Below are 14,983 nucleotides of genomic sequence, written 5' to 3'. Positions count from 1 at the left end.
GATTCTGATAGAAAACAATCAAATTTGGGGACAAATACAAAAGATAGAGAACGAATTTGCCACAAAATGTACATGTAGGTAAAGCGCCCTCTAGCGGTTACTTAATAATAATAATAATAATTATTCTTATCTAGCGCATTACATCAAAAGAAAAATCTGAATGCGCTTTAAAAAATTAATCGCATAAAAAATGTCATAAGAGTGTATTATAAAGCTTCAGATGCCAGAGATTGTTAAATTGATTCAAATTTGACCTCAAGAATGTTTCTGCCAAATTTGAAATCATTTGAATGACCAACATGTATCTAGAAATTGGGCCAAAAATACTGTTTTTGACCGAAACTGGGCAAAAATATGGTAAAGCGCCCTCTTGTGGTTACCCTAGTACAACCAAATTACATCATGTTATAGATTACTAGCCAACCAACGTTTCTGCCAAAGTTGAGGAAATTGACGGGAGACCCAAAATATCCCGGTCCTGATAAAAATTAAATCGTAGAATCCTTACCTTAGATTTGGTGAGTTGCGCATGTTTGATAATGCCTTGAATCACCAACTCCGCAATCTCGGCGTGAACTCTCTCAATTTCCTTGGGGGGGGGGGAATGCGGAAAAAAAAACAAAAGAAAAAACAAATGAAACATCGTGTGATCCTAAGTTAAAGGGAATATACAACATTTGCAAATATCAAAACTACACAATTATTATGAAAGACCGTACTGGACTGTTAGTGAATGACAGTCTAAAGCATCCTGTAAAATCATGGCACCTGGTGTGCTGATATTTTCAAGAAATGTGGTATTTTTTGTATCAATTTCGGCTGACCAGTGCTGGAAAAAAAACTGGCTTTTTTCAAATACTGCCCCCAATTTACAATATTTTGTCAGAATTTTGAAATCGCTACACATACAAAGGGGAACAAGCCTTCTAGACTGGTTCCCTGACCTTACAATTCCCCAACGTCTATAAATTGCTCCATTTCAATTAAAGTTGGGTCAGGGAACCAGACTACAAGAACATGATCAAACAAGTGAGTGCAACAATAATTATTTGCTATAAAATATTATCCCCCAAATCCATCCATTTCTGAAAATTACAGCAAAAGTAAATGTTGTAACTCCTTTTAACTGTATGTGCACAAGAACATGGGACACTAGAAATGAAATAATTTCTGACAGATTTTTTTAATGAGGACAGTGCATGTACATAGAGGGCGCTATTGCACCACTTTTGAGAGCTAGCCCCTGGAAAAAACCAAGTAAATAAGCCAAAGATCCGTCCACCAAGCTCAAGAATAATTGTTATCAATCCAATTCTATATTAGAGAGTTCTGAGAGCCATGGAATTGGGGAATTGAAGAGATATGGCAATGAACCTCTGGCCTGAACTTGGGGCTTCCAATTCCGAGCATTTCAGATGCAATTGGGTCTGAAAGTGGCGCTTTTTAGCCATGTTGTGGAGGGATCTTTTTAAAAATGGCTGCTTTTCCAGTTTGGGAAATATCATTCGTTTTAGGGGTGGTCCTCGTGAGAATTTCTCCAAAAACTCAATGGTCAACCCACCAAAAATTGAAAGGAAAATGAAAGACGACATATTGATTGTCATTTGTCCGTACAGCCTGAACACCTGTGAGAGTTTTGAGTATTTTAAAAATATTTTTGAAGTATGAGGATTTAGGCCCCCCCAAAAAAGTCTCCGGTTTCTGGTATGCGCGCGCGTCGCCGTAGCCATGTGCGTCGGCAAAATGAAAAAGTTTTTTTTTCAATACAAGATGATGTCTCAAAACTGCCAAACTCACTGGTTTGACTGGAATCCTGCTGCTGCACAATTTTAACGTGTTTTTAGATGGGGTTATGATCGAGAATAAGCTTTATGTGGCCTCTCTGGACTCCCATATATTTGCACTAAGTTTAGTCGGGCACCATTTGCAGTCATCAGCCGACATTTGAAGCCCAAAAAAAAAAAAAAACAGGTAAAAAAAAAAAAAGCCGCGTCGCCGCACCACTTTTGGGGCAAGCTCCATACCAGAAACCGGAGACTTTTTTTTTTTGGCCTTATCACTGTGTGTATGGGAGTATATTTACTTAATTGGACCCTCAGTCTGCCACACCGTGTGCGCTAATTCTGGTTTGCGCGTATAATACGCGATGTACGCACAACGAAATGTCGCCAATGCGTTTGAAAATCTCTCCCCCAACTCTCCCTTTCTTACCGTTGAGGGGGTATTTGAGCACGGAACCCGTTGCGTAACTGACCACATACGTGCGAACTGAAAACTCACTTTGCTTAACGATGGTAACACGTTGCCGCAAACGCCTTCGTTGAATTTGTTGAGACCCGCCAACTCCAGTATGTAGCCGTTGTGCTTGTTGTAACACGCCGCAGTGTTTGGATTCTGTCGTAAATAAAAAATCAACGCATAATCGAATCGTCAAATTAATTTCAAAGATACTTTTATCATTCCAACATGACTGTTTCAAAACCTAAAGCAGACTTCTCATTATTCCAATGACACAATTTTTGTAATTTTGAACAATTTCGTTTAGTACCATGCGAATCAAACGCAATTTTGCGCACTAACTGTGCGTCATGGTGATCGCTGTCTTTATTTTCATGTTGCATTTTGTAGTCTTCGTCGTCTTTTACCCCATAATTTCCCTCAAAAATTCAAAACCCTGCCGGTCTCTACGACATGCCTGTTGGTTTTAAATGTCGCCAACTAGTTTGGAAAATCCAATAATCTTAAAGTGTTTTTTTGTTCTCTTATAGGAACAGGGTCCATAGCTACACAATTGCCTACACTATCTCCCCATTCATAAATGCCTTTTCAGTGAAAAATCATTAAAAAAAAATTAAAAAGTTGTCGGCTTCCAAAGATTTTGTCTACGATATTTACGGCACGTTTGGACCACTTCTAGATGGTGTGCAATGCGTGCACGATGTGCTCGACATCTCCTTGCTTATAAATCACATCAATGAATATCAAACACTCAATTGTAGCATGGTGCATGTACTATGCCTAAAGCCCGTTTCATACTCCACGCCAATGCGAATGCGAAGCAAAATTTGACGTCATGAAACGTTCGCTGCGAAATTCGCCCGAGTTGAAATGTGCTCAACTTTTACGAATTCGCAGTGCAAATATTTGACACGACGTCACAAATTCGCGTTCACTTTCGCTTTCGCGCCGAGTATGAACTGGGCTTTAGTGACATGAAACACAGGGTAACGCAACCGGTCATAAACATTGCCGTTTTAAAACCATGTGTTTAAATGGCAGTTTAACACCACCCAAGTGATGGGCTCTTGACCAATAGGAACAGGCAAACTGTCGCAGATATTCATGAATATGCAAATATGGTAATGTAATTGATTGTGATATTTATTCACATACCTGAATGTTGTTTATACCATCATGCTCCATTTTCTTCCACGATTCCGAATATTCTTTCTCTGTCTGTTAATAAATAACACACGTTATTAGAAAAACCATGTTTTTCTCTTAAAGGCACATAGAATCATTTGCCTTTCTCGCCTTTTGATTGTTTTCAATAAAAAAGAACCTCAAAATCCACAGATGAATGCTCAAAACCTAACCTGTTAAAGTTTCAGCCCAGTGGATATTACACTATTTGAGAAAACAGTTAAAACCATGCACAACGTTTTGATCACTAAACTTGATTTCTTCAATAGCACTCTTTTATCAAAAATCAGTTGACTGATCATTGGAAATCACCTACATTTCTTGATTTCTTCTAAATGACAGCAAGCCAGACGGAATAATTTCACGGGGTGTTTAGTACTGGTTCGATCTTCAATCCAAGTAAGCTTTTTGATAATAATTTTGTAGCAAACTTTTGGGATAAATAAATAAAATGATCCTATATGCCTTTAAGGGCCCAGGAACTAGAAATGTTTAATGTAATCCTTTGTGTTCAACTTAAGGTCCGGTCTCAACTCAAATCCGGGACGAGTTCCAGACAAGTTGCAGGTAGAATCATTCACTTTGACCAGAAGAAGCTCTGCATTTGTCCCGGACATGTTCCGGGGAGATTTTCATCAGCAGCTGCTTGACTCACCAATACTGATCACTTCATTGCAGGAAGATTGCAGGGAAGTTGTTCAGAATTCTGCGACTTGTACCTGATACAATGTCCGCAACTTGTCCGGAAATCATCTCAGATACAAATTGAGACGGGCCTTAACTCTATTGTTCCTCTTGCCTACATTAACCCTTACTCCCCGGCATAATTTACTAGGAATCGTACCCATTCAGGCAAATTCCAACACCCACATAGGAAATTGTACACACACACTGTTGGACTTAGTTTCTGGAGGTATGCCAAACCCAATGTAAAAGACCATCAGTTTAGGGGAACTGTACCTATCCCAACAGATTTAAACAAAACCTGCTGTTGGGCTTTGATGGGTTGAGTTCGGTTAGGGTTAAGGTTCTTAATGGGGGGGGGGGGAGTTTGGGATTTTACGCTAATTTTTTCTTCTTCTTTTTCCCATCTCTTCCTGCTTTTCGTCAGTTACCTTAAGAAGGTTGGCGTCCTTTGATTTCATCTCCTGGCGGAGCGTGTCGCGATAATGAACGATGTCGTCAAGTACCGCGTGTTTGTGAATCGTAGCCTCTTGAAGCGAATTACTCACACCGCACTCGAGATTGTGCGCCAGATCAAAATAGTCCTGTTTATAAAAGTTCAAAATTATGTGCTTAATTATTAACCCGATGTATTAAATTGTACATGTAATTACAATTTTTACATTTTATCTTCAAGCAAACTTGAATCCTCAATCCTGATTGGTCGATCTATGGCATGGTGTTATACTGTGTTGGCTCCGTGCGCAAGTACCCCCTCAACGGTAAGAAAGGGAGAGTTGGGGGAGACCACTGGGAGAGACATTCGAACGAATCACCGACGACGCCTGACGCTGATGCGAAGACACTATGGGTCTATGCACAAACAGAATAAAAGTATACTTCGCGCCATACGCACACGAACTAATACGCGCAAGCATTGCATCCCATTCCAATGTTCTTGAAAAGTGGTAAAAAAATGCACTCTTGCTCGCGCACGAAGCTTATACTATATACATGTAAGTTATCCCGCGAGCGCGAGAGGAACACGGAGTAATGTAGTGCTGTAGTGTGTTCTTGGTTGGTTCTTAATTCTCCTAAATACTCCACGTGGGAGTTTATACAGGAGGCCAGAAACACCGGGGCAAACCCCTTCTCGTAGCGATAAGTGTCACTGGGTTCTTATACGTGCATTGGATTACACAACACATGGGACCTACGGCTTTACGTCCCATCCGAAGGACGAAGCAATAATGGTTAAGTGCCTTGCTTAAGAGCACAAGTGTCCGCCGGCTGGCTCGAACCCACGTCACTGTTGCCTCTGAAACACCAGAACATGAGTCTGGTGTTCTTAACCGCTAGGCCATGACACTCCACCATGAGTCCCACATACCACGAGGCCAAAGGCCCAGTGACATGTGGGACACAGACGCACTACATTTTCTGTGTTCCACGAGCGCGAGCGTGATAACAAATTTATCTTCAAGCAAACTTGACGCACAGTTAAGATGGAACACGCACACCTCGCATCTTAGAAAAGCGTAATACACGGAGAGCGGTATGGACCGAGGCCGTGCTACATGGTTATATGTAGCACGGCTTGTTGCCATAGATCCACCAATCAGGATCGAGGATTCAAGTTTACTTGAAGATAATAGTCTATATTGCACTGCTGGTTGCGCGCTATACTTGCACACGTTTCACTCCTGCATAGTGGTTTAACAGTTGAAACATTACCGCAGTGTACGCGTTCCATCTTTACTAGGCTGATATAAAGTTGGATTGAAAATAAACTTATTAAACTAGCAATCGTGGAACATAAAAAATGAAGTGCATTCGTGTTCCATATTTTGGCTGAGTGGTATAGGGGCAAATTCCAAGGCTTAAGGGAAAGTCTGTATAGCTTTTAAGAGCTCAGTGAATAAACCTGAAAATGCATTTTTCGAATCTTATACATCCATCATCTAGTAATGGTCAAGGAGATTACAGACTAGGAGTTTTGGATCATTTCTCTGAATCATTAATTACATATCATGGTTAATTGGCTCTGTCACGAACATAACAATTCCTTTCAGAATGCTGGAATCGCCAAAATAGGACACAGACGCACTACAGGGTGAGTCAAAAAGAAAACGACCTAGATTAATTTATTTTCTGCAACGATGATGGTGTTTTTTGTCAGTTTTCCTTTGCAAGTTAATTCATTCATTCACGGCGGTAGGCAAACCCCCTGGTTCATTGCATTTAAAAGGTATTTATCAATGCATCATTAAATGCTCAGTGGTGGACATCTGGATTTTGCGGTGTAAAACATAGCAGTATACATAACTGGCATGACTGGGGAATAGAGTTTCCAATTTCGTGACATGTTCACAGTAACAAGTCAATGACAAACATACTTTATTCCTTTGTTATTTTTTATTAAACAGACGAAACCATATATTTTAAAACAAATTTATTATTAAAATTAGTCACTTTCTTTTTGACTCGCCTGTACACAATGCTCCCTGATGAATAAATAAAGCAATGCATTTTTGGGTGGTCAAAAAACAACCGGCAGATCCAGCTTAGATTAAATTACATAAAATTTGGTCAGAGTCGTCTGAGACTAACTTACTGATGATACGACGGCATACTGATCCAGTAACTTCTCCCAGGCCCCAACAAACCAACGATGTCCTGACATGCTGTGGAAAAGACAATCATAGAAGAGAAAAAATACCACTTTATTTTAAGTTGATGCTTTTTCGGAGGAAAAACAAATGACAAGACACAAACTTTTGGTTTGCGGTAACACCATGTGGTATTAACTACTGTCGCTTAGTACATTTAAATTCGATAAAAACAGTCCTGCACCCGATTTCATCAAACTCTTCGTAACTTACGATGCATCGCAGCGATGCGACGCGTCGTATCTCTACGATCCATTTCACAAAATACGTCGTAAGTGCGACGCGTCGTGGGTGTATTATAAATACACCCACGACGCGTCGCACTTACGACGGTGACTGTTTTATGTATTTAGTCAGTGTACAGTAAATAGTCTTCTGATATTCAACAAAGAGTCGTGGGATCTCACCTCGAAATTTGTTAAAACGTAAAACAAAATGGCAGCCATGCGATGCAATTTTGAAGGAAAACAAACTCTCATTGGACTGTATACATGTAGCTACTTTGAAATTTCAATTCTAATATTCCGGTCTAATTCATAATTATTCAATGCATCTTCTATTTACAACTTTACACACATTGCCTCAGTAATATAATCTTGTTAATGTAATGTTTATGGCATAAAACTGGCTTAGAAATGACTCTTCTTATTTTGCGACGACCACTAGACACGTCTTAACTTGCGACGTGTTTTAAGCCGTTGTCAAGAAACTTACGACGCGTTCAACACATCGCAACTTTCGTGAAATGGAAGATACGACGTGTCGCGAGTTGCGACGTGTTACACGTCGTAACTCGAGTTGCGACGCGTCGCAGCGCTTCGTGAAATCGGGTGCTGCTTAGTTCTACCAAGAACTTGTCTTAATTGTCATGCACCTGATGCACGATGGGCTGAATTTAGCCTATTCACTGGCATTACGGGGTAATCCTATACAATAGCACTGCCTGGTTTTCTTCACTAGGCTGTGATCAGTGTAAAGGCTGCTTCCTAGGAATGCGAAGCAATCTTGACGTCAGGAAACATTCGCTCCGAAATATGCCCGAGTTGAAATGTGTTCAACATTTGCAAATTTATGAGGTCACTAATTTGCATTCGCTTCCGCGTTTTGAACAGGCGTTTAATGTTAGCAAATGACTGTCAGTCAGCCAGTCAGTCTGCTTTGTTTTAAACTCCTTTATCTAAAGAACTGCAAGTGCAATTAGGTTAAAACTTTGTACATGTAAACAGGGGCGTTTATAGGTGAAAATAGACGTGACGTCATGATGATGTCATCATGGGTCATGTGATGTCATCTTAAAGGTGCCTATTTTAAAGTCCTATAAAGATATACTAGACTTGAAGACACAACTAATAAGCCATGGAACTTTGTTCGTGTATGAAATTGATAATTTTACCAGACAGCTCATAGACTCATAAAACTTCATAATGCAGAAAAGCCATATCTTCTGTTCTTCTAGCAGACATTCATGTGGACGTCTGGGGTGTTTGTTTGTTGGTTGTTGTGTTGTTTGTTTGCTTGTTGTTGTTTGTCTTACCCATCTTTGCTGAGCGTTTGCTCTTTGAAGGATTCCACCAGCGACTGCAGATTGATGGCAAAGTGTTCGTACAGCAATGAAATCTGCTGGCAGAATTCTGCAACTGTGGAGTCAACAAGATCAATTAATTAGTCTGGGTTTTTATCCTCAAGAATTCATCATAATCCTCATAAAGATGCATGCCCTGTGCTCTTCAAGAAAAATACATTTTTTCCTTGTACTTAATTTTCCATGTGTATGTATTGTTTTAACAGGGAAAAATAATAATTGTTGCGATTTTGATTATTTATCAACCTATACTACATAAATTGTGTCTCTTCTTGGCAACAGTGAAGAATTAATAATTCAAGTAAATTAATAAAGTTGACAAAGCACTATACCATACGCAGTCTACCGTAGCCTACATGTTGACCTTCATCTACAAGCTAACATTTACTTTTCATCAAAACATAGAGACGTGACCTTTTGATCAATAAAATGCTCTTGCAAAATTTTAACAACTTGTTTCTGCAGCAAAATTTGTATTGAAATCTCTGGATGACATAGCATCAACTATTTTTTTTATATTGTGTAATATTATTTAACAATTTGTTTGTTCATGTATTGGTGCAATAGGACTACAGTTACCATGGTTACCTCACCCAGATCATTTGCATAAATTTGCATTCTTTCAAAATTTCTCATGTGTTTACACCCAAAAATGGTTAAAATTTGTGAATATACCGGTACAAGGCCACGGAGGATATGTTAAATATTTCAAGCAAATAATTTCCATAAATTTGCATATTTCTTCTGCATAATGTGTTTACAATTTGTTTTTTTGTTTTTTTAACTGGGGTAAGTTTTAAATAAAAGCACCACAAACATGAAAATAGATCTAGCCAGTTAGACCACAACTCATCACTTTGGTCATTTGCATAAATTTGCATAATTTTGTTTTAAATTTTCTTCTGCCTCACGTTAAATAATAAAAAATAATAACAATTTGGCTAAATTCTGTCAATAAATGCACCACAAACATGATTATTTTTTTCTCCAGCCAGTTGGACCACAAGGTGGAATATATCACAGCGCTCATTTGCATAAATTCCAGGGCGAATCGTCTAAGTTCACCAGCCCATGCTGTGATTGTATGGCTTCTCTTTCCATATTGCACCTTGACATTTACATGCAATCTATAAATACAGCCAGTAGCAGCTGTGTAAATTGTCTACGTATGAGTCGTCCCTATGTCCAATGCCATAACAATTTCAAACATGTACATGTACACATGTTTTATATGCAAAACCTATGGTACATACATTTTTTAAATGCAATGAATACAGATGATCGTGTCCAAGTGAACTGTACGTGACATGTATCAAACACAAAAATGCAAAGTGCGTACACATCAACAACTGCAAACAATGTGTGATGTAAATATCTCCAACTACCCATGACCGTGTTAATGTACATTACGTGCAATGATACACACATAGGCCTACAGGCCAAATGCGAACGAGGCACGTAATGTCAATATTTTTGGGTCAAAAAAATTGTGTTTATTTAAGCAGTTTCTATATATCATCTAAATCTGGAAAATTATAGATTGCGAAAAATTTAATTTTTTAAAAGTGTGTTCAGTCTAATGCAGTAAGAACAACAGAAAATAGTCTCCAGTTTCTGGTATGGAGCTTGCCCCAAAAGTGGTGCAGCAACGCGGCTTTTTTCTTTTTTTACTTTTTTCCCTTCAAATGTCAGCTGATGACTGCAAATGGTGCCCGACTAAATTTAGTGCAAAATGTATTGGAGCCTCGAAAGGCCACATAAAGCTTATACTCGATCATAACCCCATCTAAAAACATGTTAAAATTGTGCAGCAGCAGGATTCTAGTCAAACCGGTGAGTTTGGCAGTTTTGAGACATCTTACATTGAAAAAAAAACTTTTTAATTTTGCTGACGCACATGACTATGGCGTCGCGCACATACCAGAAACGTCAACGGAGCCTTTTTTTTTTTTTGGCCTAATGATTCATGTCTGTTTATGCCCACATTGGCATTGTTAGGCCTACTTACAGCACGTGTCGTTTGTTTGTTTTTAATTATTGGCACATTTTGATTAATTTTATTGAAAATTCTTTTAATAATTTAAAACATTTGCATGCTTTTCTGTAACTAAAACTGAATTGAAAAAAATTCTAGCATTTTTTTTTGTGATGAAACAAAGCCTGCATTATTGAGCTTCAGTGTTCTGCCCGAAATGACATCACAGCTTTGCTCATGAATATGGAAATTGGCATTAGCATCACAACAAAAAAGGCACCAAATACCCTTGAAAAAGACAAAATGAAAATTGAAAATAAGCTTAAATGGGACACAAATGTGCATTTTCAAGGATTGAATTAAAAAATTTAAGTGCATGGGCCCTTGAAAATGAACTCAAGGATAAAATGATGATTTCTAAACCTCACAACCCCGAAAAATACATTTTTTTTTAATTGCTGTTTGGGCAATGATAAGTTTGTCACTTTTTGATACACGCATCTAGTAACAAAAACCCAGAAAATAACAGGTTGATGACACAAAGGCTTTTAATTATCCGGGTAGGTAGATATGTAGGAGACTTAATCTTGTAACTTTTTGTTATGTTTGTTTCTCGATCTTTGATACTTACTTTGTTCATTTAATAAGGATTGTACCTGTAACTTTATCATGTTTACTAATTGACCTATCGCCGTTTGCGAGTTAGCCACGCCCCTTAGACACCCCCAGGGAATTTTTGTACGCTTAGTTTTGTTTGTTTCAGATGTTGCGCATTCCGCGTCAATTTGAATATCATGTGATTGGACAATAATTCACAAGCTGTATTGCAAGATTCTAACGCGATTCTAACGCGATAGGTCAATTGTTTAAGAAACCAATAACACATTTAAACAAAAATGATGGCAAAAAAAATATTTGTTTGTTTAAAAAAAAAAATATTTGAAAAAATTTACATTTGACAATAAAAATGTTGAGGTTGGTAATTTGGCTGCAAAAAATCCAAGTACAGAAGTATGGTTACGAAACACACTTTTTTTTTTATTTAATTTTTTTTGCCATTCAACACGACACGTCAACTTGACCATTATACATAGGCCTACATACTTCTCTTGAAAAACCATTTTGCTTTGAAATTAGTCCAAACAGCTAATTCACAGTTTGCTTGAAATAGGCCTAGCCTTATTCTTTTAGGCCAAAAAATAAAGTCTCCGGTTTCTGGTATGCGTGCGTCGCCGTAGCCATGCGCGTCGGCACAATGAAAAAGGTTTTTTTTTCAATGCAAGATGATGTCTCCAAACCGCCAAACTCACTGGTTTGACTGGAATCCTGCTGCACAATTTTAACGTATTATTAGATGGGGTTACGATCGAGTATGCTTTATGTGGCCTCTCTGGACTCCCATATATTTGCACTATATTTAGTCTGGCACCCTTTGCAGTCATCAGCCCACATTTGAAGCAAAAAGAACAGGTAAAAAAAAAAAAAAACCGCGTCGCTGCACCACTTTTTGGGCAAGCTCCATACCAGAAACCGGAGACTTAGGCCTATTTTTTTGGGCCTTAGAAGTTAAAGAGACATTTTTCCAAATAAAATTTTAATGACCAGAGCCCAAAAGCATCTACAGCTGTCAAACATATGACCCCCCCCCCCTCCCCCCAGCTTCTGATTCAAATTAGTCTAGCGAACCCTCCCCCCCCCCCCAGGCCCCCCCCCCCCCCCCCCCTCAAAAATTCACATACCTGTTCGAACAAGCCATTTCGAGTTGGTTGTCCGTCCAATGTGAACAGTTCGGTTCCGTGTGTATTCACTGACCGTGCTGCCTCGTCTGTGCCCGGACCCACCCATGTGACTGGTTACCAACGACATCGCTCGTCCGCACAAAATCCCACAATGCCCTGAAAATAAAAAAACACCTTTACGCACAATGTTCAATGGGCCATAGTTTGTAGTTCAGACATTTACAATGTAAACTTGTAAAAAAAACAAATAGTTTCTTGTCTAAGCCTGCTTCTTTTTTCAGCCCGCACTTTTTTGTTTTGAAATACATCATTTGCAAAATATTTTGCCAATTTTTTCAATATAGGGTAAAACTGGGGTATTTTCAACCGGGGGTAAGAGCAGTGTTGGAGTCAAGTCCTCAAAGCTGAGTACCGAAACCAGGGCCGAGTCCAAGTACACTGTGACGAGTCCGAGTCCAAAGCACTGAGTCCGAGTACATTCAAGGACGAGTACTTGGCCGAGTCCGAGAACCTAAGTCCGAGTCCGAGTCCGAGTAAAATACCAAAAAGTACCCCAAAAAATAAATAAATAAATAAGCAGGTACATAAAAGAAAGTTAAACAAAATTAAAGAGAAAATACAACATTTGCAAACATCAAAAAATAAAACTACCAAATCATTTTGAAATACATGTACCTTGCTGGACTGTTAGTGAATGACAGTGTAAAGCATCCTGTAAAATCATGGCACCTGGTATACTGTCATTTTCAAGAAAAGTGGTATTTTTGTATCAATTTCCAACGCTGATCGGCCGATTTGATAAAAAGCCAGTTTTTTCCAACGCTGATCGGCCGATCAGCGTTGGAAAAAACTGGCTTTTTATCAAATACTGGCCCCAGTTGACCATCGCACTTGTTTGCAATCGATTACACACCTATGAACGGGTACAAGCCAGCTAGACTGGTTCCCTGACCTTACAATTCCCCAATATATATGTAAACTGCTCTGTTTCTTTTTAAATGGAGTCAGGGAACCAGACTACAGGAAAATGATTGTTTTTCTTGGTTTTTATAGCATTTTCGAACCCAAAACCTCAAAATAGTCAGTGTAACTATATTTGCTATATAATTCCAACCCCCCAATTCCATCCATTTCTGAAAATTACAGCAAAAGTAAAAGATGTATTTCCTTTAAATAAAACAAACACAGCGTGCTATCCATTTTTTTTTACCAAATGGTTAACACCAACAACTTTTATAAAGGCTGACACCAACAAAATTGGGTGAAAGGAACGATACCATACTTCAATGGTTCAAGCATACAGACAGCATGATATTTGGAATATTTTTTTCTTACACTACAGTCGTATAAACTCTTCCATCGAATGCTTGTTGAATCAAAATAAGTTGTAAAGTCTCTAATTTTTAAAAATTCGCCAAAGAATGTTCGTATGCTGTTGCCTAGTTCTGGATAGCACGAGCACTTGCGACCCAACTACACGCACGTTAATCAATTTTGTGTGACGTTTTCTGTGCTGGATCAAAGATTTTCAGTCGGTGCATGAGTTCGAGCCATTGTGCTGCAGACAAAAGTTTAAAAATCATTTAAGTTTTTTCTCTTTTAAAAATTTGCTGGAATTCTCTTGAATGATTTTTGGAAAATGAAATAGTACTTAATCAAAAAAATATGCTTGATTCGGTTGGTTCTGGCTGAAAAAAAAATAGATTTTCTCGCATGATTTTTTTTTTCGCGTGAAGCAGTTTTGATCGATTAGGAACTGATTGAACCGATCCGGAACTAGGAAAAGTGACATCGGTACTTTTGACGTCATAAAATCAAAATAAAAAGAGCTTAAATTTTGAAAATTATTTCGTGGTCTGTCCATCACTGAAGATAAACTTTTTAATCCATGTCACTTGAATTCGTGGAGTAGTTGAGCCGAAAGCAGCCTGAATGATGCTTGCTATCCGGAACTTGGAAAACGAATATCACAAGACAATCATGACTCGACTAACATGACTAGGGCCTTTATCACTGACTGAGTATCAAAATTAAATTTAAAAGAAGTTGATTAAGGTTTCATATTACAGTCATTTTTGAGTGATAAAAACACTCTAAAAGAAGGCCCGTTACTTTACAATCGCCAATGACCAAGGCAATATGATTATCACTCAAGCGTGGAAGCCATATTGAAGTTGACATTCATCATGTTCATGCATCGACATCTCAATGAAAATAAACAACTTCGCAAACAGGACGAAAATCCATCTAAATTTGAGCCTACCTTTGTGAGTTCACGACGAAGTAAACTGGTTACTGCAACAAGCTGCCGTTTTACAATCGCGAAGAGGCTATTTTTCCTCAATAATACATCGTGATCATGATGAATGCGTCGCAAATTTGGCACGACCGGCGCACCTGTAGTTGTGTGTCTAAATTCTGTACGTAGCTTTTTTTTATACACACGTGCATTATCATAATATTATTCAGTCGTTTTCAAATCCAAACTTAGTTGCAGCTTTGCCTCCAAATCCGGCTAAAATGTCATATTTCAGTCCTAAATTTCCAATCCAAATGTAACTTTTCCAAGTTTAGTTTTTTTTTATAACATTTATATTTTCCTAAAATGATCTACAAAGCTAAATTGAGCCGGTGTTTCTCATGGGTCTTAAAAAAGATATTATGAAGCACATCTTAAACGGAGCCTGTGTTTACAAAAGCTTTGATTTACGGAGGCCTTTTTGTACCACTATAAGAATTTGTTTGAAAATTGATTATTTCGTCTGATCTTGATCTTTCAATCAAATTGCGTGTAAAACAAAAAAAAACGTACAAAATAAGCGAACTCGAACCAAAAAAATAATCAAAAGATGGTTATGACGAAACTGACAAGTAAATGAAGTTCTTATTTCGCTTTTTTTTTTCAATATAAAAAGACCGAATTGATATTTGA

General features: G+C 38.3%; 1 protein-coding gene across 1 annotated transcript in view; it reads right to left on the bottom strand.

Moving 5' to 3' along the window:
* LOC119725785 (SH3 and cysteine-rich domain-containing protein-like) overlaps positions 1-14,480 on the bottom strand; it is a 31,207-nt gene extending 16,727 nt beyond the window's left edge. The window contains exons 1-8 of the mRNA XM_038197359.1: positions 14,315-14,480; positions 12,052-12,207; positions 8,290-8,392; positions 6,701-6,770; positions 4,539-4,691; positions 3,394-3,456; positions 2,281-2,394; positions 509-589 (exon numbers count right to left, since the gene is read on the bottom strand). Of these exons, the coding sequence (XP_038053287.1) occupies positions 509-589; positions 2,281-2,394; positions 3,394-3,456; positions 4,539-4,691; positions 6,701-6,770; positions 8,290-8,392; positions 12,052-12,178 (711 nt within the window). The 5' untranslated portion in view covers positions 12,179-12,207; positions 14,315-14,480. The remainder of the gene's footprint in view (positions 1-508; positions 590-2,280; positions 2,395-3,393; positions 3,457-4,538; positions 4,692-6,700; positions 6,771-8,289; positions 8,393-12,051; positions 12,208-14,314) is intronic.
* Between the last annotated feature and the right edge of the window lie 503 nt (positions 14,481-14,983).

This window comes from Patiria miniata, unplaced genomic scaffold (genome assembly GCF_015706575.1).
Source record: "Patiria miniata isolate m_02_andy unplaced genomic scaffold, ASM1570657v1 HiC_scaffold_19, whole genome shotgun sequence".
Classification (NCBI taxonomy): domain Eukaryota; kingdom Metazoa; phylum Echinodermata; class Asteroidea; order Valvatida; family Asterinidae; genus Patiria; species Patiria miniata.
This window is presented reverse-complemented; position numbering and strand designations above follow the sequence as displayed.